This window comes from Eucalyptus grandis, chromosome 5 (assembly GCF_016545825.1).
Source record: "Eucalyptus grandis isolate ANBG69807.140 chromosome 5, ASM1654582v1, whole genome shotgun sequence".
Taxonomy (NCBI): domain Eukaryota; kingdom Viridiplantae; phylum Streptophyta; class Magnoliopsida; order Myrtales; family Myrtaceae; genus Eucalyptus; species Eucalyptus grandis.
In genome coordinates this window covers 60,635,845-60,657,055 of record NC_052616.1, presented here as the reverse complement: position 1 = coordinate 60,657,055, position 21,211 = coordinate 60,635,845, and the positions used below count along the sequence as shown (strand labels likewise).

The window sequence follows — 21,211 nt, the reverse complement described above, 5'->3', positions numbered from 1 at the left end:
CCGACCATGCTTAAAAGCAAGAAATTAGACAACTTCTAGCCCTCATGTCCTTCGCTTAATCAAAGGCAAGCAAATTGAGCTAGACCTAAAGGGATTTGTGAGGAATGGCCCTTCTCTCACCTTGGCCTAAGGCTTTAGCAGCAATCTCACATACCACTAATAATTAAACCCAAAATGACAAAACTACGATGATAGACAGAGTGTGTGATGTATGCCATGGTGGCTGAATTTGGGGTTGACTCCGATAAACGGAACAGTTTAAAGACCTATCCGAGGAAAAAAAAAATAATTTCGAAAAAAAATAATCATATTAACAAAACAAGATAAATGTGATATGACAAACCATGCTTAAAAGCAAGAAATTATACAACTTCTAGCCCTCATGTCCTTCACTTAATCAAAGGCAAGCGCATTGAGCTAGACCTAGCGGGATTTGTGAGGAATGGCCCTTCTCACACCTTGGCCTAAGGCTTTAGCAGCAATCTCACATACCACTAATAATAAAACCCAAAATGACAAAACTATGACGATAGACAGAGTGTATGATGTATGCCATGGTGGCTGAATTTGGAACAGATAATCACATTTCCAAAATTGAAACTTATTTTAACCCATCTATGTATTCTATCATTCAATATACAAAGTTCCAAAGGTACATAAAAATCTGTGTGGGATGCACCTTTATCCATTCCTCATTCCCTTATCCACAAAGCATAAACCAGTATAAACAACCACAACTAGACTTGCAGTGGTATGGAAAGAAAGAACAAAAGATCAAAACGGTGGATAGCTACATGAATCCTCTTATGTCATCGTGCTCGACTCTTCAACAGATCTTGCGTGAGATTGAACAAGAAATCTACCGGAAAGAAAGTGACTATCAATTTAAGTCACAAGTTCCAGATAAAAATTGTTCTTTCTTTGCACACAATGCAGACATTGGCAAAGAACCCAAACAGAGTTTTTTTGCTCCTATGCAAAGAGAGAGATGCAAATCCTTTTGCTCTTACAATTCCAAACGTTTCAAATGTCTCCAATATATATAGAGTCAGAGTCACATTTCATATCAGCCATCGGCAAAAGCCAACTGCATTACTGCACAATTGCTACAAGATATAACACCTTCCCACGATACAATCAGATTTTGCATACAGCTCACTTTTCCTTCTGATATTTTTTCTTCTGCACAAAGAGGAAAATGAGGATGCTTTCTTGGATTCCCTACCGTTTACAATCTACAATCTCCTCACACAAATGACTACAAAGCCGACACTACGTTTCGAGTGCATATCTAGCCTGTGGCATTGCCATTCACTAAGATGGATCCATCAGTCACTAACTCAAAACTTGGACATCATGGATAATCCTAGATGAGAGTGAGTTTCAACTAGCTTTCTTTATCTACCCACTTTTTTCACAAGTTATGTTCTACACAAGCATGTGGAGGAATCAAAGAATGCTCACGCTAAATTTGTTGTCGAGACATGTATCATATACCCCTCAATGCTGTTTCCTTTAAATCTCAGCAATACCTGAATACTTTGCCTAACCGGATAACGGAACCGAAGCGAACGAGGTGATTCAGAGAAGAGTATCAGCCTTGTCTCCGGCAAGCTAAAGGTTATAACACCACAATATTGCAAAGATCTCCATACTATCTCAGGGTGAATTCCTTCTCAATGGCCCCGAACATTACCTTCAGGCGATCTTGCAGATTTACGAGAATGTTCTTCGTAATCCTCTTCTGATGCTTACTACTTTTCAGCCACGCAATCCCAAAAAATACCTTTATGCTGCACTCCTTAGGTCGTGAAGGTGCATCTTCAATCTGGTATCGAAGGTGAAGCTGAAAACACAAAACTACTTAGGAAGCCAGATTTACAGATTCAAAAGAAGATAAAGGAAAATGGGATATAAAGTGAAAAATGAGGTAGAATCGATACATTGAAATAGTCACCAAGTGGGATTGCATGGAGAGTCATAACCTCTTCAATAAGCCAACCATCTCTATCTGGAAGAGCAGATTTTTGCTGAGTACTTGTGACCTCCCCTCTATATCGGGAAATACGCTTATCAAATCTGTAATATAGTTGTCTCTCATATACATCTGGCTTCTCCGACTCCCATGGGGTATACGAATAATTAAGACAACCAGCCTTCTCCATAACCTTCCGCTCCAAATCCTCACCGCCAAAAACTTCCAAGAAGAAGTTGGTCTGACATGGCCAAAGGAGTTAGAGGACAATTCTTTTTCTCTTTCTATGATCAAGAAGCCCATCTTAATTAGAAAATCCGGGGCATGATGCTATAAACTACTCGAGGCAAAAGAATACCATTTGGAAGTCCATTTTCTAATGCATGTTTGAAAAGCTGATAAGGAATGGGTAACTTACAGGAACAGGGAGGACAGAACAGTAGACTTCAGACAAGCTAACATCCTCAAGGCCCAAGAAGGACCCGCTCTCTTCTGTTACAAGGCTTCTAGCTTCAGATTCTTCTTCAATGAGTTGAACCTTCTGCTCTGGAGTCAAAGACCTAGCCTTCCAAAGAGCCATGATTGTCCTGCACATAGAATGCATGCTTTAGTCATTTCATAAGCCCAACAATTTGATGCCTTCTCTGATTGTCCTATGCCATTTTTGGCAATTAAGCAGAGGCCCAAGGACAATTGCACCAGATGTATGGTAAGTAATCACCACCAGACCAACTAATTTTTAACAACTTCAAGCATTCACAGAAAGCTTCCAAAGGAATATTAACTCACTGATTACCTGTGTGCCACATTGAAAGAAACAAAAGACTGAAATTGGAACTTCAGCCTGCCTTCCTCATCTTGTGTCTTTGCCCCGTGTCTTGCTTCCATACCTCTGCCTCGCCGAAGAGTCATAACCACAATAGGGCTACCCATTGATGCAAGAGTAGGAGACAAGACTTGAATATCTTCTATGTCCTCCCAGAGGAAAAAGAATTTGGTCTTCTGTCCAAACAGATTTGCATGGAAGCCAATAATCCTTGCTGACAAAAAAAGGCGGCCCTGTTGAAGAGCAACCTCTAACATGAGATGTCAGCACCAATAAGCCTAAAACCCTCAAGAAAATTCTCAAAATAATTGTTCATTCTTTTCTTTTTGGCTATGTGATTGAACAGCATCGAAACAGCTGAAACAAGACAGTATAGAAAATACAGCCAGTGTGGATGTATTAATATCAAATGACAAAATAGCTTAACAAGCACCTGGAGAGGCATTTTGCGTTTCAAGTGACAAGTGAAATCATTGATGAGAAATTCCTCAGGTGGAAGAGCAAAAAGCTTCTGGAAAGCGGAATTTGTCTGTGGAGACCTTATATTTATCTGCATCATTCATAATCACAATAATTATGCTGTTAGTACGACTATAGCATACAGAGATAAATAAGACCCACATAACAATTGTCCCAAGAGAAGTAGGAAACTGGTGATTTACCTTCTTTCCCACCTCTTTCTCCATCTTAGATATATACTCTTTCGCCACATTGCTACCTTTTGTATTGTCTAAGAAGATCCTCAAGTGCAGCTTAGACTGGCATGCTTGAGCTAGCTTTCCATGAAGAGTAACCCACACATCAGCTAGGTCTGATATGTTGTTCCTCACAAAATTGACTTCGGCATGTCCTAAAGATGTAGCTTCATCAAAAGGTCCATCAAAATCGAAAACCTCCACATCTAGCATGGAAGGAGGATCCTCCATGGCATCAAATTCAAATATTTCTGCACAATCCAGAGGGCCAAAGCAACATCAATGCAATGGAGATTGGTGTCTAGCAAAAAGTAAGATAAATTATCTGCAGTTCAGCAAATATGCACAATGAAACTACTAGCTCTACTGAAGATGCTAATTTAATGAAGATGAAGGATTCTACAGAACTCACCATTCCACAGAGGATCAGTTTTCTGAAACTTTATTGAACTCGTTCTTGTCTTGCCATTACAGGTAAAGACCACATATGGGTCAGACAAAGCACTCGAGTCAACAGCTGCTATGCTACTTCCTTCAATCAAAGCAACGGTTAGCAACCATCCATCACCTTGAGCTTTGACTCCATGATCGCTACCTAGAGTTGAAAGGATAGCAGAGAATTTAGATTTCGCAGCAGAAAAGTCCACCTAAATTTACACACAATTTCTGGAGAGTTGGTCAATAGCAAGGAATTCCAAGCTTACAGTTCCCTTGAAAGATAGAATACATGAGCAAGCATCACAACCATGTATTTTTAAGAGTCAAACAAAAAGCTAGCATAGAGCTATACATGAAGATCAACACAGTAGCAATATAAATCTCAGAGCCTCATTCAAAATACTCCACGGGAGACTCCCATTTACCACAAACTAGAAGACCGCAATTACATGGAAGGGACGCTGCATACAGGTATTACCTTTCTGCATTCTGGCCTGCATGAAGCGCGAAATAAACCCCAATACTCGCTCAGCTTGGAGAACCAGCATACCACACACAATGACTTCACCAATTGAATCAGGCAAATCTAGCCCAACAAACTCCAGCCCATGAATTGGACTTGGTGTGGCAAGCCATAGGTGAACAAGCACATACAATCCCATGACAAAAGTAGATAGCACCGTAAAATTGGCAAAGTATTGCACAGCGAGCTTCCAATCTGATTGAGGCTCTGCCTGCAAAGAGGCCAATATCTGCTCCTTGTTGGACCCGATGTCCTTTGAATCCACCGGCTTAACAGTCTGATTAAGTAAGCTAGCATACTGCTCAAAACTGTCCTTGAGACCCTGCCGAACTCCACTTTCTATCATACCTTTCATCATCGTATTCTGCAGAAAATTCATCCGCCAAGATATCACCAATCGTGAGGATTGTTCTCCTGATGGCAGCTCAGGGCCATGGGTAATGCAATAGAGCAACTCAATTTTGAAGGTACTCCCATACATGACATCCGGAGTGCTTACACTTGCTAAAACAGCATAAACCTTTCCGTCAGCCTTCAAGTAAGTCTGCTCCTCAGTGGCTTTGACGGCCTTGATCAATTTTGTTGCCGCCTTAATGTAGGAAATCACTCTCTTCAAGGTCTCTGCACCATTCTCAAACTTCCACTGCCCAAGTTGCAGTTCTGTTGTTCCTTGAAGATCACTCAATGATTTAAAAAAAGGGGAATCGGATGAAAAAAGCAATGTATTCAGTTCAGATGGTGCAATGATGCATAGATGGTCCAAAAGCACTCCTCCTGGTAAATTGCTTGGAGTTTCGCCTTCTTGCTCTCGAGACTCCATTATTTTAATCAACTCTTCAAAAGAACCAGAGGAAAACTGGTCATCATCTTGGCTGTCAGAAGATTCAGGCCCAGAAGCTTCAGGTAGCTCCGGCAAGTCAATGCCTTTATTAGAGGCAACTGATGATGTGTCTGTACTCTTGTTAAACATCTGTGCAAGACGACCTGCAAAAGTTTTCTGAGAATAGGACTTTTCTTCCTTTGAGGACGAAAATTCGTCTCGCATGGGTGAGGCACTTGGTGAGCTACCAAGAGATGCTGCCGGTGATTCGCCCATCAAGTCTGCATGCCTTTTCAAGACAGGGACAACTTCTCCGTCATTGCCATTCATCTCCGAGAATGCGCTGCTTTCTGAGAAATATATAGCTAGCTGTATTTCACCTGCCAGAAAAGAAAAGGAGGGGGTGCAAAGAAGTGAGTCGCCATTCTTTTTCTCAATATTCAAATAATTTTACAAAATTTATCTACTGGAACATGCAATAAATATCCCCACAAATGCTTCCGTGGTTCTAACTAAAAGGTCCATAAAATCAAATCGTAAAAATCTTAAGATTTCACGAACTTTCAAATGGTACTTAAAAACTAAATGTTGTGACATTCATAAAAAAACTTAAACAAGAATACGGTGAACAAAAACATTCAAGATCTAACCAGGCAATTAAAGGTGCACATAGAGACCGTGCAAATACATATAACAATTCATATTAAATTACAACTGAGAAAAGTAAAAGCATCTCACTCTAACAGTACAGGAAATAATCTGTAAAATGAGTTCTCTAAAGTGTAATATATTCTGTAAATTTGACATGGAAAGTGCATGGCCAGGTACCCAAAGTCTTGTGACATGAGAGAGAGAGAGAGACAGACAGACAGACAGAGGCATTCATTCTGTGATCAAGATATTAAAGAACAGGTGCACCGCCATCTAGATGCTAGTGAAGAACGAGGAAAAGCGCAAAGCACCTGGACAAGATTTCATTGATTGGCGATACTCTGAATCAGTTGATTTTGTCTCAGCATTAGAAGGGCTACTTTTATCTTGCGAAAAATATTTGATTTCTTCTTCATATAAATAGATATAGGATCTATGGGGCAATTACTTAAAAGTACATTTTGTGCAACAGCCCTTGCACTGTCACCAACCTACAACCTGAATTCAGTTAAATTTGCTGACATTGAACAATTTTGTTAAAAGATTTTATCGAATTCATGGTCTGACTAGCGAGCCCACACTGCTCCCAATGCAGATTACAATTTTTAAGCATCTTATATTATTGCTTTTTGCACTTGGCATCACAAACTGGTTCGAGTCTATTTTTGACGTGCATTTTTTATGAAGTCCATAACCAAATACAAGGTTTCAATTAGTCAGGCATAACAGATAGAGTCAACAAATTAGACTGAGTTAGTTGGAAGTTCAAATGCAAAGATGCATAGCAAAGTGAAAGCCACTATTAGGCAGTAAGCACTGTCTAAGGATAGTAACCACACAACTTAAACCCCAATTATCCGACTGATATTGTTCACTCACCTAACCTAAAGACAGCAACATATCTTCAGCATGTTCAAAAGATGCCTCAATTAACATCTGAAGGGGTGATCAAAAAGCCACTCAAATAAGCTACAATTAACATCAAACATTCTAATGAAACTCAACGATACGCACCGCATTCCTTATTCTTGGACTTCTTATTCTTTGGTTGCAGACTATACCACGCGGTGCCAAGAGAGCCGTTATCAGCATCAAACACGCGTGAAACCGGGATCTTCAGCTGCCCAATGAAATCGTCATTGAAGTACCTGTCCTCATCCAAAACAGTGAGCACAAGCTCATCCTTCAAATCATCAACCTTGAAGCTAAATTCCTCTCCCCAACTCGGGTGCAAGCTCTTCTTTACTACTTTCGTCCTGAACCTGTGCCTCCCCAGCTGAAGCCGAACGTACGGATCACTAAACCCGTTTAGATCCATCGCCGGTATGCTTCTAGCTTCAATCACACGCACATAGAGCTTCATAGCTGATGCCAAATTTTGAATTCGACTCGAGACCCAGAATTGCTCTGGCTCCAGACCAGCAGGCTCCCCCGCAACCCAGAAAGAATCAAGAAGAAAAAACGAAACTTGTCTCTACCCAAATACTCGATACGAACAAGTGATCCAGCGGCAACGATGGAGTCAACAAATAGTGAGGAAACACGTAAGTTACGCGGATTGAGTCATTTAATGGCATTAACTTTTTACATCACCCGAAATGAGCTCCAAGAAAGGGACAGCAACCTCAGAGCGATCGACCCACGACCGACGCCGACAACGAACGCGCAATGCGGCACGAACCCAACGATCAGCACCGAGGGGAAAGAATCAAGAGATGGTCAGACACGGCTCGATTCGCCGACACCAACAACAACAACCCATCACGGATCAGATCAAGAAAATCTAACGCCGACAAGAACCAACGAAGAAAAAAATAAAAAACCAAGAATTGGAGTTGCGGGAGGAGATGAATGGACGAAAATTCAAGAACAAGGATGACCCAGAAACGGAACGGATTGGAGGCGTTTGGACTCGGAAGCAAAAGGAGGAATTAAGGAAAAGGGAGGCAGACTTTTCCAATTCGCCTGCCCACCCCTTCCCTCCTCCCCTTTTTGTTATCCGACTCGAAACTGCGCGTGTTTTGGTGGACTTTTTGACTTTCGTTAAATTGTTTTTTAAGTCACCTGAGCTCACCATTGCTGGCCACGTTTGGGGAGCGTTCTTTTCACACGAAGACATCCCTCGCCTTTCTAACGTCAAACGTTTGACCGACCATCCATTCATCGTCATCAGCCACGAAGGTTTGAAGATGGGAGTACTTTCAAAGTGCCGGTGATTCTTTTTTAAGATCTCATGTATTGGGATCTGAGTTGATTGAATTGGTCAATTTAAATATGACATTTACAAAATCACCATATAAAGAATCGTTGCATATAGGGGTGAGCATGGTGGGTTGGTCCCACCACCCCTAACCCTAACCCACACGTACGGTGTCGGCCCTCGATTTTAACCAGTAACCGACCTTATTGAAACAGGACTAAACCGACACAAGCTTGCTAAATGGGTTCGGTCAGGTTGCAGTTAACTTCGGACCGATCAATAAATTTTTCGTCTTATTTTTTATACTCCCTAAAAAGCAAACCTATAAATTCAAATTACACATCCATCGACAATGCGGCATTGTGCAACTAAACTATAAATACCAATACATATTTAGCAAATTTAAGATAACACAATAATATAAATTTCGTGCCGCTAACCGCTCTCGCTCATTGAGATATGGAACAAGATGGAAAGTTCTTGTAATCACCTATCTTTAATATTCACAACACCATATGCAAAAGCGTTTTCCTGCATTTGATCATCTAGAGTCCACTTAACCAAAAAATGAGCTTCACACCACTTGACTAGCAAATCACCGTAGCAACTGCAATACTACTCTACTTTTCAAAAACTTCTACCATTTGACACAAATTGAAAAGCAAAGTGTAGCTGAAATTCATTAGTAAAATATAATTAAATCATAAAAAGTTCAAAATACTTAATATAATCCATGAATATATAACTTCACATCTTGTTAATTCACTTGAACTTCTAAATACCCGAAAACAAAACAAACGACACATAATTAATACTCAATAAAAGTTTTAAATTGAAATTACTATTAGTGCTATTGATAAAACATCTCAATATAATATAATATAAATGACATTTTACTTAGGTTTGAATATATAAAAGAATTATAAATAATATAATATACGGGGTTGGTCTAAGGTTGACCGACCAAAACTCTTGGGACCGGGACCAACTCCGCACAATGTTGGTCCGGAATTTCGGGGCCAACCGACCTGGCCCCTGGGAACCGAACCAGGGCAGACCGGGGTTGGGCCGATCCAGTGGTCGATCCGTGGTCGACCCTAGATCGCCATTTACCCCCTAGCCTATATATCTTTAAATATATCTCTAATATCCTCTCAAACTCAAATTCACTCGAGATGATTTGAAAAGTATCAACTTGAGTTTGGAGAATAAATCCAAAAAAGCATCTAGATGAATGTGTCTCGGTGAAAATATTAATATTCTATTCAACTTATGAAATAGAAACGAGTCAAATGGTGCTAGGAAAAAACATGATATTGGATTAAATGGCCATCTATTTCGATGTGTTTGGTATGTTTATGGAAAGTATCATTGTAAGTAATTCGCGTGGCACTTAAGTTGTTCCAATAAATGGTTGTTCCGCTATGATAACGCACTCACACATATTCGAGGACCCACCACAACCACAGTAACTTCAATGCCGTATCAACAAGAGCATCATATTCTGTTTTTGTACTAGAGCGAGCAACATTAGCCTATTTCTTGCTATGCCATGATATAAGTGAGTTACCCAAAAAGAACGATAGCCCATAGTGGAGCGACAATCATAAAAGTCACTAGTCTAGAGTTAGAATAAGCTGTCAATTCCAAAGTAAAATGAACAAAAAAGTAAAGATCATGAAATAACATACCTTTGACATAATGAATAATTCAAAAGATTGCAGCAAAATGAGTAAGATAAGATGCGGTCATGTACTGACTTACAACGTGAACAACATAAACAATTATCAAGATGAGCAATAGTGAGATATATAAGATTGTCAACCCACTACCAACAAAATATAAGATTTGGAAGAAGAGTTTCATCCTTGTTAGTGAATTCAACATTCGATTCAATGGAAGTGAGAATGATCTTGTTATTAGTGAGACCAACTTAAGAGATAAGATCAGTGGCACATTTTGCTTGAGAGATCCAATAATTAGAAGCATTAAACGCAACCTGCAAGCCTAGAAAATAGCTGAGTCGACCAAGATTTTACATTTTGAATTATTGACTTAAATACTACTCGAGTTTTGTAATGCAAATATAGTCATCACCAATAATAACCATATCATCAACACATAAAAGTAGCATAGTGCACCCATGATATGTGCATCGAACAAAGAGAGCATAGTCATAAAGATTGGATTCAAAACAAAGAAATTTCATGGTTAAGCTAAATTTGGAACACCATGTACAGAGAGATACTTTAACCCATACAATGCCCAAATAATTTGTTAGATGAATGAGTATACCCAAGAGGAGATACCATATAAATTTCCTCTATGAGAGCGCCATTGAGAAATGCATTTTTAGGGCGTGCATGGTTGCGTTTTAAAATTTTATTCATGAACAGATTTTCTTTTTTTTTGCTCCTGGGAACAAAAAAAGAACAGAAACGTGTTTATTTGCATTTTTGTTCAAAATCTATTTTTTTGTTCCGGGAACAAAATTAGAACAGAAATAAGAAACAAAAAAAAATTATTTTTTTTGTTCTAAAAACACTTTTGAATAACAAATTTTCTCTCTCATCTCTTTTCTTCTCTTTTTTTTCTTCTTCTTTTTTTCTTCTTTTTTCTTTGGCCGATCGCCGCCGCCATGGTCGGCGAGCTCGGCCTCACCGAAGGGTTGCTATCAGGGATCGAGCGTCGCCGCCCGGCGAGGCTCGCTCGGTGAGCTCAAGCTCGACCTCATCAAACGGGCTAAGCCTCCTCGTAGCCAAGGCAAGGCGAGGTGCCCAACCACGACGAGCCTCGCCGTGGCCGGGTGAGGCCGCCGGCCATGGCCGATCGCCGGCCATGACCGAGGCCGGCGACCAGCCAAAAAAAAAAATAAAAAAAAAAAATTAAAAAATTAAAAATTAAAATAAACAAAAAAATAATAAATTTACCAAACGTGTTTTATTTATTTTTTATTTAGAATAAGTTCTAAACCAAATAAAAATTATTTCCCGGAACGTAAATAGCTTTTTTTTTTTTTTTTCCGTAACACTTTTTTTAATACAAACAAACGCGTCTTTAATATTTATTGAAAATAGAGGCCAACGCTAATAGCAACAACAACAAGAAGAATGCGATGAGAAGACCAGCAATCAACAAGAAGAATGCGATGAGAAGTAAGACCAGCAATAGGAGCAAACGTCTCATCACAATCAACGTCGTACTCGCAGGTAAAGTCTTCCACTAGTAGCCAAAGTTCAATAACAATCTACGGTACCATCTGCCATCTGCCTTGTTGGACACGACTCATTTTAGTCACGGTTTGAATTCCTCTCTTACCGAAAAGGTGAAGCCTTGGGTTTGTACTTGTGAAAATGGGGAGATGCAGAGGGGAGGATACAATTAGATTTGGCGGAGTGGGGTCGAAACAATCGTGGCGGGAGTCTGAGAATGTCATGTATATCTTTGTCGAAGATCGATGAAGTGGGGAAGAATACTCTTCTCCAAAAACTGATTGGGAGGTCGTTCTTGCGATAAGGTCATTGCAAATTGAGACCAAGTACTATGCCCACACGAGGTACTAGACACCCAAGCTAAACATGACTTGCAAGTGGTAAATAATAGAACGATGTGCAAGAAAATTATGAAAAATGTCATAAATCTATTGATTGTATCAATTCAATTTTAAACTTTTTTATTTTTTTTGCTAATTGAGTCTTAAACATTTTGCATTTATATTAATTCGGTCTATCTAGCCCATTTTAGCCTGGAAATCGTTAACATAAACACCAACTGTCCTACGTCGCATGTGCAGTCTTGATATTAATAATTTTTAATAATATTTTATTATTATTTATTTATTCTTTTCATTTCTTTGCATTCTTTTTAGTTCTTTTTCTAGCAGGTCGACAGACCTCAACTAGAACCACGGGTTGGCAAGATTGACCTCATTGACCTATGGTGAAGCTCACCCCCACTAGCCTTTGGCAAGGTGAGCCTTTCTCGCCCTTGGCAAAGTGTCAGCCTAGCCCAATGACGGCAAGGCCTCCCATTGCCAAGGGCAAGCGAGGCTCACCCTTTTTAGTGGCCATTAGAGGCAAGCTTCACCAATGATCTAGCAACCAACTAGAGGAGGAAAGAAAGAAAAGAAAAATAAATAAGTAAATAAATTTGAAAAATATATTAAAATATTATTAAAAATTATCTACGTCAATGCGGTTGCACCACGTAAATTTGTCAACATTCATGTTAGAAATTTTCGAAAATTGATCGGATAAATTAAATTGGCATAAATGTAAAAAGTTCAAGAGTCAATCAATCATTAAAAAAAAAGTTTAAAATTGAACTGATATAATTGTAATAAGTTTAAGACTTTTTGTAATTTTTTTTACTATTTGGTGTGCCACTCTTGAGAATGATCCATGGAAAGAAAGACACGCCATTACTTCCACAACTCTGGACCCCACACAGGTTATCCGTGATCATCAAAGTCCCAATCTTGCTCATGACAAAGGGCCAAACACGAAAAATACAGAAAAAGGAAACCGAAATATGACATGACGGGAAATGCTTAACTCGCATTTTGGCTTGCTTAGTACCAATTGTCGAGCCTCGATGTCGGTCGACACAACTTACACAAACATAGTTATGATATTTTCGATACGAAAATGGCAAATTTCGAGAGCTGCAGCATGTTTGAAAACAAAAAAGTTTAAAGCGTAGAAATCAATCCTACAGCTCGTTTGTCAAGTCAACAGAACTATGGTGGAAATGGACCAACTCGCAGAAGCTTCATCACCCTTTTGAGTCAAGTCAACATAAGCATATTATAACTTATAAGGCACGGGAATCCATATAGGACAGATGAGGACCACCACGAAGTCCAGACATGATTGAAAATGGAAAGCAGCCCCACCTATAATAAAGTCATTAAAAAACGAGTGTCCCAAAATTGCTCGGAACCTCCAGCATCACCTGCCTCAGCCCTTTTCTCGAATCCCAAAGCGCTATTTTTTTTAACAAAAGTAGATACGGACAAGTGTATGTTTTGACAGAATGGAAAAGGGAAGAACAGCAAAAAATAACGGAAGTTGATAATTGGTTGAGAGACTTCTACCATTGTCAACAATCCAACAAAAGGGACAATTTCCATTCAAAACATGGAAAGTTAGTAGCAAGTGTTGGAAGTTTGTTGTAAAAACAAACATATTTTATTGTCCTACGTAAGAAAAGTGAGAGGAAGTGAACCAATTAATAAGTATTAAGTTTTTTATAGTATTTAAAGAAATGATTGGGTGAGGGCTAAACTCTACCATACCCACACGCAAGTGCGCGATTATTAAGCGCACGCTTGCGCGCCCACCTTTTAATTAGCACTAATCCTCTGTTATTTTTCTTTTTTTCTTTTGTGGTTGTTTTTGTTTCTTGAGAATTTTAAGAAATTAAAAAAACAATTGAAATTTTATTTATTAAAATAATATTATTATTTTTAATTATTCTGAATTTTTGTTTGTATCTTTTTAAGACAAATTTTGAAAAAGATACTCTCGAAATTTTATTTTTAAATAATAATGTTATTATTTTTAATTATTCTGAATTTTTGTTCGTGTCTTTTCAAGACAACCTTTGGAAAAGATACTTGTTCAATTTGCAACATTTCCCGAAGAGTTGTATTTGTTTATTTTTTCAACTTCTTCCGAATGGATGCCTTTGTTGGCAATTTTGAAAAGTTATGTTTGTTCATTTTTGTAATTTTTCACGAGGACATATTTTCCCAACAGCAAGTTGTGGCCTTGTAACAAAAGGGCATAAAGATAGAGATGTCTTTTCAATAGCAGGCTCGAAATGGATGATCACATGACGTTGTCGGGCCCTCTGGTGCTAAAGCAATTCCAGGTCGTTGGGCGTCGCTGTCCGTGTAGTTATTGGGCAGTGGGATAATTGATTTCGAGCCCAAGATGTCGGTGTAAGATTGATGCCAGTTTGCCATTGAAAAAGGCAGTGTACCTTTGTTCCCTGACTATCAATTAGTCCCCAACTCTTTCTCCCTTTTCTCTTTCCTGTAGGTTCAAAGAGTTTTTTTTTTGACGAGAAACAAAGCTGATATTATTAGATATTAGTCAAAGGCAATACAGTATGAGCATCAGTACAAAGAAGATCCAAAAGAGCAAAGGGGGATTAAAAACCCAGTTGTTAGGAAGAAAATCAAAACGCCGGGCTTTTGCAACCCAGTCAGCAACCCGATTAGAATTCCTACTGTAGTGAGCTAAAGAAAGACCCGAAATAGTCTCTAGGCCCAATCCACAAGGGGTTGCACTGGACAATTTAAAGTAGAGGGCGACAGTAGACTATCCACTAGCAACCGACAATCAGATAAAAGAAGTGTAGGTTCAAAGAGTTGGTTACTTGCCTTTTTTTCCCTTTTCCCGATCATCCAAAGCCAGATGAACAATCTTTCTTTTGGTTTCCACTTTTTGAAGCAGATTCATGCAATGAGACACCACTTTGCAAGATCCCGAAATCACTGAAATTCCACGCCGGAGAAAAGTGAACTATTTACAGAGTCACGGCTCCGAGGGTGTCGAAGGTTTCTGGTTTCATCCGAATCAATATCCCTACCCTTGACATGAATAATGAAGGTTATCATACATTTGGGAGGATTAAGCACTGCATTGGCATTAAGTACGCAAAAAGAGTACTGAGTTACAAGGGAATTTCTTTGAAGGACTGATTGATTATATAAAAATTGCCATTTTCACAGGTTCGATCGGATTATAGGCAGCCGGTATTCATCTTACATCGATTTCAAGTGTTGATCTGTTCTTGGGTATGACAGAGGCCTACAGACATACCGATTTTTGTACTTAAGCGAATGTCTCTGAACTCTCAGCATCTTCGTTTGCAAAGATATAGCAGTAATGTTTGTCAAGTACAAAGGTGGAGTGGGACTATGATAAAGCTTAAATTAGTGAAAAGCTACCATATATAGGAAAGACCCGAGCTTTAAAAAGTCTCTATCTCAGGCGAAATGGTCTATTTTCAAAGCTTAATATCATTCACGAACTTGATTTCAGCGTCGAATCATGTTCAGGAATGGAAGAAGGATCGTGTTTATTGTTTGTATTTTGATCCTAGCACGTTTATATGGAGCCTAATCTGCAGCATACCTGAGAATATAAAGAGACATAGTCATAACATCCAAGGCTCGAATTTCATGTTCGGTTGCAAGCAAACGGTTAAAATCAAAGCTCAAGATTTTTATTTAAATGCCAAAGGAGCAGTATCGTGAAAGTTTTACAAAATGGGATACAGGGAGACTCGTCTTCTCACAATTACAAGAGCACAAACTAAAAATCCCGACAACTTGGAGTAGTAGAATGCTTGCAACGTCAGACTTTTTGTTGCTGGTTTGGGACAGGATTCTCTATTTCTGCCTCTTGTAGATTTTACCCAAGAAAGACTTGAGCACTGCTTGAACTGCTTTGCTCGGATGTGCTTCAATGGAGGTCGTCAGCTTCTCATAACTTTTGCTCTCATACTCTGCGAAGACGCCCTATTGAATTGGCATGGGAGGTGGCACAAGGAAGAAATCAAAGAGCAGTTCCCAAAGAAAGGAAAGAAAAGGAAGGAGATCACATAGATACAGGAAGATGTTTCTCTATATAAATTTCAGAAAGCACAAACAAGAAAAAAGTGACAGTTTCTCATATGACAGCCATTAGTCGGTCCATGCTCATTATTACCAATTGAAGTGAAGAAAGTACATAAGAAGAAAACCTGAAGATTGATCTCGTGGTAGAGGGCTTTCACTTTTGCGACATTTTGTGGATCAGGTTTCCCATAGTTCTCCTGGTCATCATCAAACAACAATAAGAGAAAAGTTGCGTGCTGAAAAGAAAGAATCAAATGAGGACCGTTGATCTTACCTCCAACAATTTCTTTTGCTCCCCGTTGCAGATTTCGAGTGCTTTAACAACCAACCATGAGCACTTAAAATCTTCTATATCTGTTCCAATCTGTAACCACATAATTAAACAGTAAACCCATGAACAAAAGGATGAGACACAACCTTAATCCATTTGCATGATGAGAGATCAGATACCCGTATTGGACCTCACCTTACCAATGGTCTCGGGATTACCAAAGCAATCCAAATAATCATCCTACAGTAGCAAAAATAATAATCGTCAATAAAGACACGATACTTTAAAATAGAAGGAACATTTGTAAAAGACTCTAATTGGCACCCTGTTGGAGAGGTAAGTTAATCATACAGAAGTCAGAGAAACAGACTGCAATTGTAGAGTTTCGATCGTGCTTCCTATTCACATGCTTCACCAACAGAAGAAGCTAACTTATGACCTGCCTCTACATCCATATCTTGCCCTCATGATCTACATTTAATGACAAGGATGAATAGAAAGTTTTAAGCATATTAAAAGAAATTACCTGGACTTGGAAGTAAGTCCCCATCTCAACAAGAACATGCTTTACATCAGTATGCTTCTCTATGTCCTCACCAGCCATCAGCAATGCACAGGCAACCTAAGCAAATTTATGTGAACAAAAGGTCTTTTAACAAAGAAGACTTGAGAGACAAGAAGACACCCAATAAGAAAAGACTCAAACAGGGCAGTTTAAGGAAAAGGAAAACATAGCCGTCGCAGCCGCACATCAATGTTCAATGCTTGCTTAAAGCATCAGACAGAAAAACTTAACCAATGCAATAACAAATCAACCATAAGAAGGGTCTTTTACTCACTGGAAGATAGAATGAATAATAGGCAGTCTTGTACTGAACAATACGCCGATGACTGCACAACACAATAATATATACATCAGAAAAGAAACAACAAAGCAAAGAATGGACAGATGTGTGATGAAGGGCTGCAGAGAAGGGACTAAAGAGGAAGAAAAAAGAGAAGAAAGTGCATTTTGTAATATTAGAGAGATATTCCACCAATGAATATCATGTTAGCCTTGTGTGTCACAGAAGGATGGGTATAGAGCATGCGCAACTTTGGTTTAGTCCGCTAATCATAAATCCAAAGGCACCACTGCACGTTCATCCAATCCATGAGTTATTGATTATTGGCTAAAAAACACAGAAGTATCTTGAGCAAAACCTCTTTTTATCTCCACTCGTACAATTTAAATGCTATCTTAATCTAGGAAAAGAAATAGATGCCATATACCCGGAGGTAACCCAAATTTCTAAATTATCAGTTTTTTTTTTTTTTTTTTTCCTGTGAAGAAAACAGCTCCATTATCATATCGACGTATTTGAACAATTGAAAAATGGCTCACTCACAGTGATAATGTGTATTTAGACAGATCCTTTTCTCCCTGGATAGTGGTAATCAGGTCTATCATTTGGCCTGATGCCGTCTGAAACTCCACCTGGTTATAGAAATGAAAATCGCAGATGAGTTTACCAAATCACTGCAATGCGAGCATCTTTTCTAATGTAATTAAAGGAGTAAAAGGGCACCTCGTTGAACAAATCCAGCAGATCTACATAGTAAGGCTTCCCACGGAAGTGATTCTTAAGGATTCGTGGAATATGATTACGAAGTAGAACTCCATCATTTGCTGCAATCATTCCAACCTACAATAAATTTCTAAACAAGTTAATTGCATTATCTACAGTGGTAACCATAATGTTCAGTCCAGGAAACTTGTTAAGACCAACCTTGGGCAATCTAAACCAGCAAGGTTGTCCACGTCGTGTATGAGAGCTGTCCATGATGTCATCAAGAACAAGAAAGTATGCCTGAAGCTGCACATGATAATCACAGATATATCAGATTGGAGTTTTACTAGGCAGTCAATAAACCATGTGGAAGAATAGTGAATAAGGTGCCCGTGCTAGTTGCTATGAAGCTGGACCAAAATAGAAGGAGGTATAGAATCGGAATGGAAAAAAAAGATTGCTATGGCCATACCCATTCAATACACCAACCCAGAGCACTCGCAAGAAAAATTTCTTCTTCCGTCAGTTCCTTCCCTTCTTTCAACAATTTGTAGCTATCAATTACAGAGAGGCCCCGGTTCAGTTTACCTAAAAGAAACCAGTTGCATGTCAGAAAAAACCTCCCTGTCTACAAGACATCATGGACACCGATGTGATCCATGAAGCTAGTAATAGTAATTCTTTGACAAATGATAAATATCATTGCAGTCAAACGGGGAATGATATTTGCTCACCTCCAGGCACGTTGTAGTCCAGCATCTGAAATGACAGGCACAGAAAGAAAAACTTAAGTTAGATAAAGAAAAACAAATTACATGATTCCAACCCAATCTTTTTCAGCGAACTAAAAAAGAGAGATTGAATTGCACAAACATTTGCAGTTGCAACTTTAGTCAGCATATTATACCGAGCTTCTTCTGTGAAATTCACAAAGCATTCTAATAGCCCAAAAAAGAAAAAAGCAAACTATACAGGTTCCAGATCAGAAGATAATCATCAGAACCCCAAATTCGTTTGCTCAAATCGTGACAAGGTTTGAATAGGAAGGTGCCTGGATTGTTGCCAACTGCCAGAGAAGCAACATGGCGATGTGCCTGATTAAATTTTTGAATTGGATATGATTAACCTAAATGCTAGTATCTGAATCCATTGCGCCATGATGAGTAAGAAAATTCAAGTACATGAAGCTTCATAATATACTTTCTATACAAACCATGCATGAAATTAGAATCCTTTTAAATGGGTTTTGAGTTGGGTCGACAAAGCATACTGACATTATCAATATGTTCCTCCGTTCCAACTGGAAACCTATGGCAAGTTATTAGATATGCACATGTATTGCCTAATATGACACTTCGTCAAGAGACAGAAAGTCAGTGGTTTCAATTTTGGATAAGCGAAAGGTAGTGAATAATCTACTCCACGAAATCAGCAAACAACACATCCTTACATCTACTCACAGGAGACCCTTTCTCTATCCTGATATTGACACATGAACAACACACTGGCTTGTTCAATTATCCTTGAAACTTCAGAAGGAAGACGCAAGGAAGAAGTCAGACATATTGCTACAATAACGAAACCATGCCAGAGACAGCTCAGCTTTAAAAAAACTTCGAAACCGGCATAGCTTCCACTGTTTAGTTCAGCCTTTTAGCTCATTAAGTCACAAAGACACAAAATCATCCGCCTTTATATTATCGAGAATTATGCATATAACCATCATCTTTCCATAGATAAACCATTCATCTTCAATTAACACGTGGGTCACAGATCCAACGTCCCCCCCCCAGCAAAAAAAACATCCCCATCAACACAGCTCAAGATATGAACAACACAGCTCAAGATATGAACACTCAATTCAACTCCTTCAGGCTCAACTCGACCGAATCCACATCCAAATCCTTCCCACCACCGCATTTTCGAATCCGGGTGCTACCCACATAGGCATCCGGGCGAAGGACAACCCCGCACCCGACAATACCACGATCCAACACCGCAAGAAGAGCACGGCATTACCGCGGCAACCCAAGAACTGAACAGAAACGGCTAAATTTCCCAATCGCGGCGCCCCCAAAACAAACAACCAGAGAAGGAGACCAAGTCGAGATTTTGAGACGAACCCGGTCGACCCACTGGCGGGATTCATCGGAAAACTCGAACGCCGGGTCCTCCAGCAGCTCCTTCTTCAGGACGGCGTAGGCCTCCAAGAACTTGGACTTCAGATCCGCCATTGACGCGACCACCGAGCTCTCCCCCGCCCCTCCGCCCGCTCCCGCCGTCTCGCTCTTCCGGCAACGCCGAAGGGTAACTCCGAACAGAGCGAAGACGAAGAGAGAAGGAAGGACGGCGAGCAAGCTCGAGAGTCGCTCGTTGGAGCCCGGGGCCTTTTGTAGGAGCGAGCGAGCGAGCGAGCGTTGAACAGTCCTCGAATATGTCCCGCTAAACAAGGCAGGGATTTGCGCTAGAATTACGGGGCTGCCACTGGTTCTGTCTCTCTCTCTCTCTCTCTCTCTCTCTCTACGCTAGGCGTTCAGAACATGCTGTTTTTTGTCGTGATTGCGCTTGCGTGTGTTGCGTGTGATTATTTTTTTGGGCCAGCAGATCTTTGGAATATTTTCCCCCCCTTTTTTTGTTTTATACTTCTCCCAATAAATTGTCCATTTCTGCTGATTTTCCATGATTTTAAGGGGAAAAATCATGTGTTAAGATGTTGTAGTTGTAATTCGTAAAAGTAATTTATCTAGTATTTGAAACGCTTCAACATGGGCTATTTAGTAGAAGTGATCGGTTGTGAGGAGGATGGATAGGTTCCAAATCTAGAATTTGGAATCTGGAATATACCCCATTAAAATAGATTCCTGATTTTTGGGATCTAGAGCCCATCATGTTCACCATAAACTTGACCCGACAACTTACCCTATTTTTTACGATATGATTTTAGGGTCTACCCATTTTTGTTTTTTTTTTTTAGTTTCATTTTTTGCAGCAAATAACATAAATAACAAAATTATTCAGAGTAAAAGATGAACGAGCATGAGTGAACGAAAGTGAGTCAGGAACAAACAAGGATTATAATACTTGAATGAGTGAGGGAGAGCCACAAGCCAGGTAAAAGAAGTGTGATTCGCAAGCAAGAGAGAGAGTCATGAAATGTCTAGTTATGTTGGAGAGAACGGGAGAAAAGAGAAATAGAGAAAATGATGCCAAGAGAAAAACAAGGGTTTTGAACTTTATGAAACTAGTTTCAAATTTAACCCTTCACTCGAAATCTGAAATCAGACGAGTTCCATTGGGGACATGAAATCAAACTAGTTTTAGAGCAATCTAGTTCAATAGCACAGCTCCACTATTCATTGAAATGACTATTACAATTTGCTATGTCATTTAATAAATCAATCTTTCAATCAATTTCCAAAAATTATTTGTCATATTCCACACGCGCTTAAACAACTCAAAGAGATGAGAGAATATTTTAGCACTTTCTCCACAATCGAGGGATGCCAATAAAGTAGATCTATCCTTAATCAGCATATTAACAATAAAAAGGTTCCGCGTTGAGATGCTGATCAGTATCATTCCCCTTAAAGTCCATCAAGGAGTAGCTACCTTTCCCAAAAGGACTCAGATAC

The 21,211-nt window shown here is 39.4% G+C and overlaps 2 protein-coding genes across 3 annotated transcripts; both read right to left on the bottom strand.

The window, feature by feature from the left end:
- Window positions 1-984: 984 nt before the first annotated feature.
- Window positions 985-7,940, bottom strand: LOC104447511 (C2 and GRAM domain-containing protein At1g03370). 2 transcript variants are annotated; one of them, XM_039312721.1, is made up of 9 exons: window positions 6,943-7,940; window positions 4,413-5,657; window positions 3,909-4,091; window positions 3,464-3,747; window positions 3,235-3,351; window positions 2,772-3,034; window positions 2,394-2,562; window positions 1,944-2,216; window positions 985-1,860 (listed from the first exon to the last, which is right to left on the bottom strand). In XM_039312721.1, the coding sequence occupies exons 1-9, from the start codon at window positions 7,289-7,291 to the stop codon at window positions 1,789-1,791; spliced, it is 2,955 nt and encodes a 984-aa protein (XP_039168655.1). In that variant the 5' UTR covers window positions 7,292-7,940; the 3' UTR covers window positions 985-1,788. The 2 variants fall into 2 exon arrangements, with proteins under 2 accessions (XP_039168655.1, XP_039168654.1); XM_039312720.1 differs by having other exon boundaries at window positions 985-1,846.
- Window positions 7,941-15,342: 7,402 nt separating this feature from the next.
- LOC104445569 (farnesyl pyrophosphate synthase 1) lies at window positions 15,343-19,940 on the bottom strand. Its single transcript, XM_039313203.1, has 12 exons — window positions 19,703-19,940; window positions 18,314-18,338; window positions 18,052-18,167; window positions 17,799-17,885; window positions 17,598-17,714; window positions 17,418-17,506; window positions 16,869-16,920; window positions 16,556-16,651; window positions 16,225-16,269; window positions 16,033-16,122; window positions 15,884-15,955; window positions 15,343-15,659 (listed from the first exon to the last, which is right to left on the bottom strand). The coding sequence occupies exons 1-12, from the start codon at window positions 19,811-19,813 to the stop codon at window positions 15,531-15,533; spliced, it is 1,029 nt and encodes a 342-aa protein (XP_039169137.1). The 5' UTR covers window positions 19,814-19,940; the 3' UTR covers window positions 15,343-15,530.
- Between the last annotated feature and the right edge of the window lie 1,271 nt (window positions 19,941-21,211).

Coding starts and splice junctions, on each gene's coding strand:
- LOC104447511 (XM_039312720.1), bottom strand. CDS start 7,291: ATGAAGCTCTATGTGCGTGTGATTGAAGCTAGAAGCATACCGGCGATG. Junction 3,352..3,463: donor AGAAAGAGGTGGGAAAGAAG/GTAAATCACCAG, acceptor TGAATGATGCAG/ATAAATATAAGGTCTCCACA. Junction 1,847..1,943: donor CACTTGGTGACTATTTCAAT/GTATCGATTCTA, acceptor TTGTGTTTTCAG/CTTCACCTTCGATACCAGAT.
- LOC104445569 (XM_039313203.1), bottom strand. CDS start 19,813: ATGGCGGATCTGAAGTCCAAGTTCTTGGAGGCCTACGCCGTCCTGAAG. Junction 18,168..18,313: donor GGACTACAACGTGCCTGGAG/GTGAGCAAATAT, acceptor GGTTTCTTTTAG/GTAAACTGAACCGGGGCCTC. Junction 15,956..16,032: donor AGCAAAAGAAATTGTTGGAG/GTAAGATCAACG, acceptor GATGATGACCAG/GAGAACTATGGGAAACCTGA.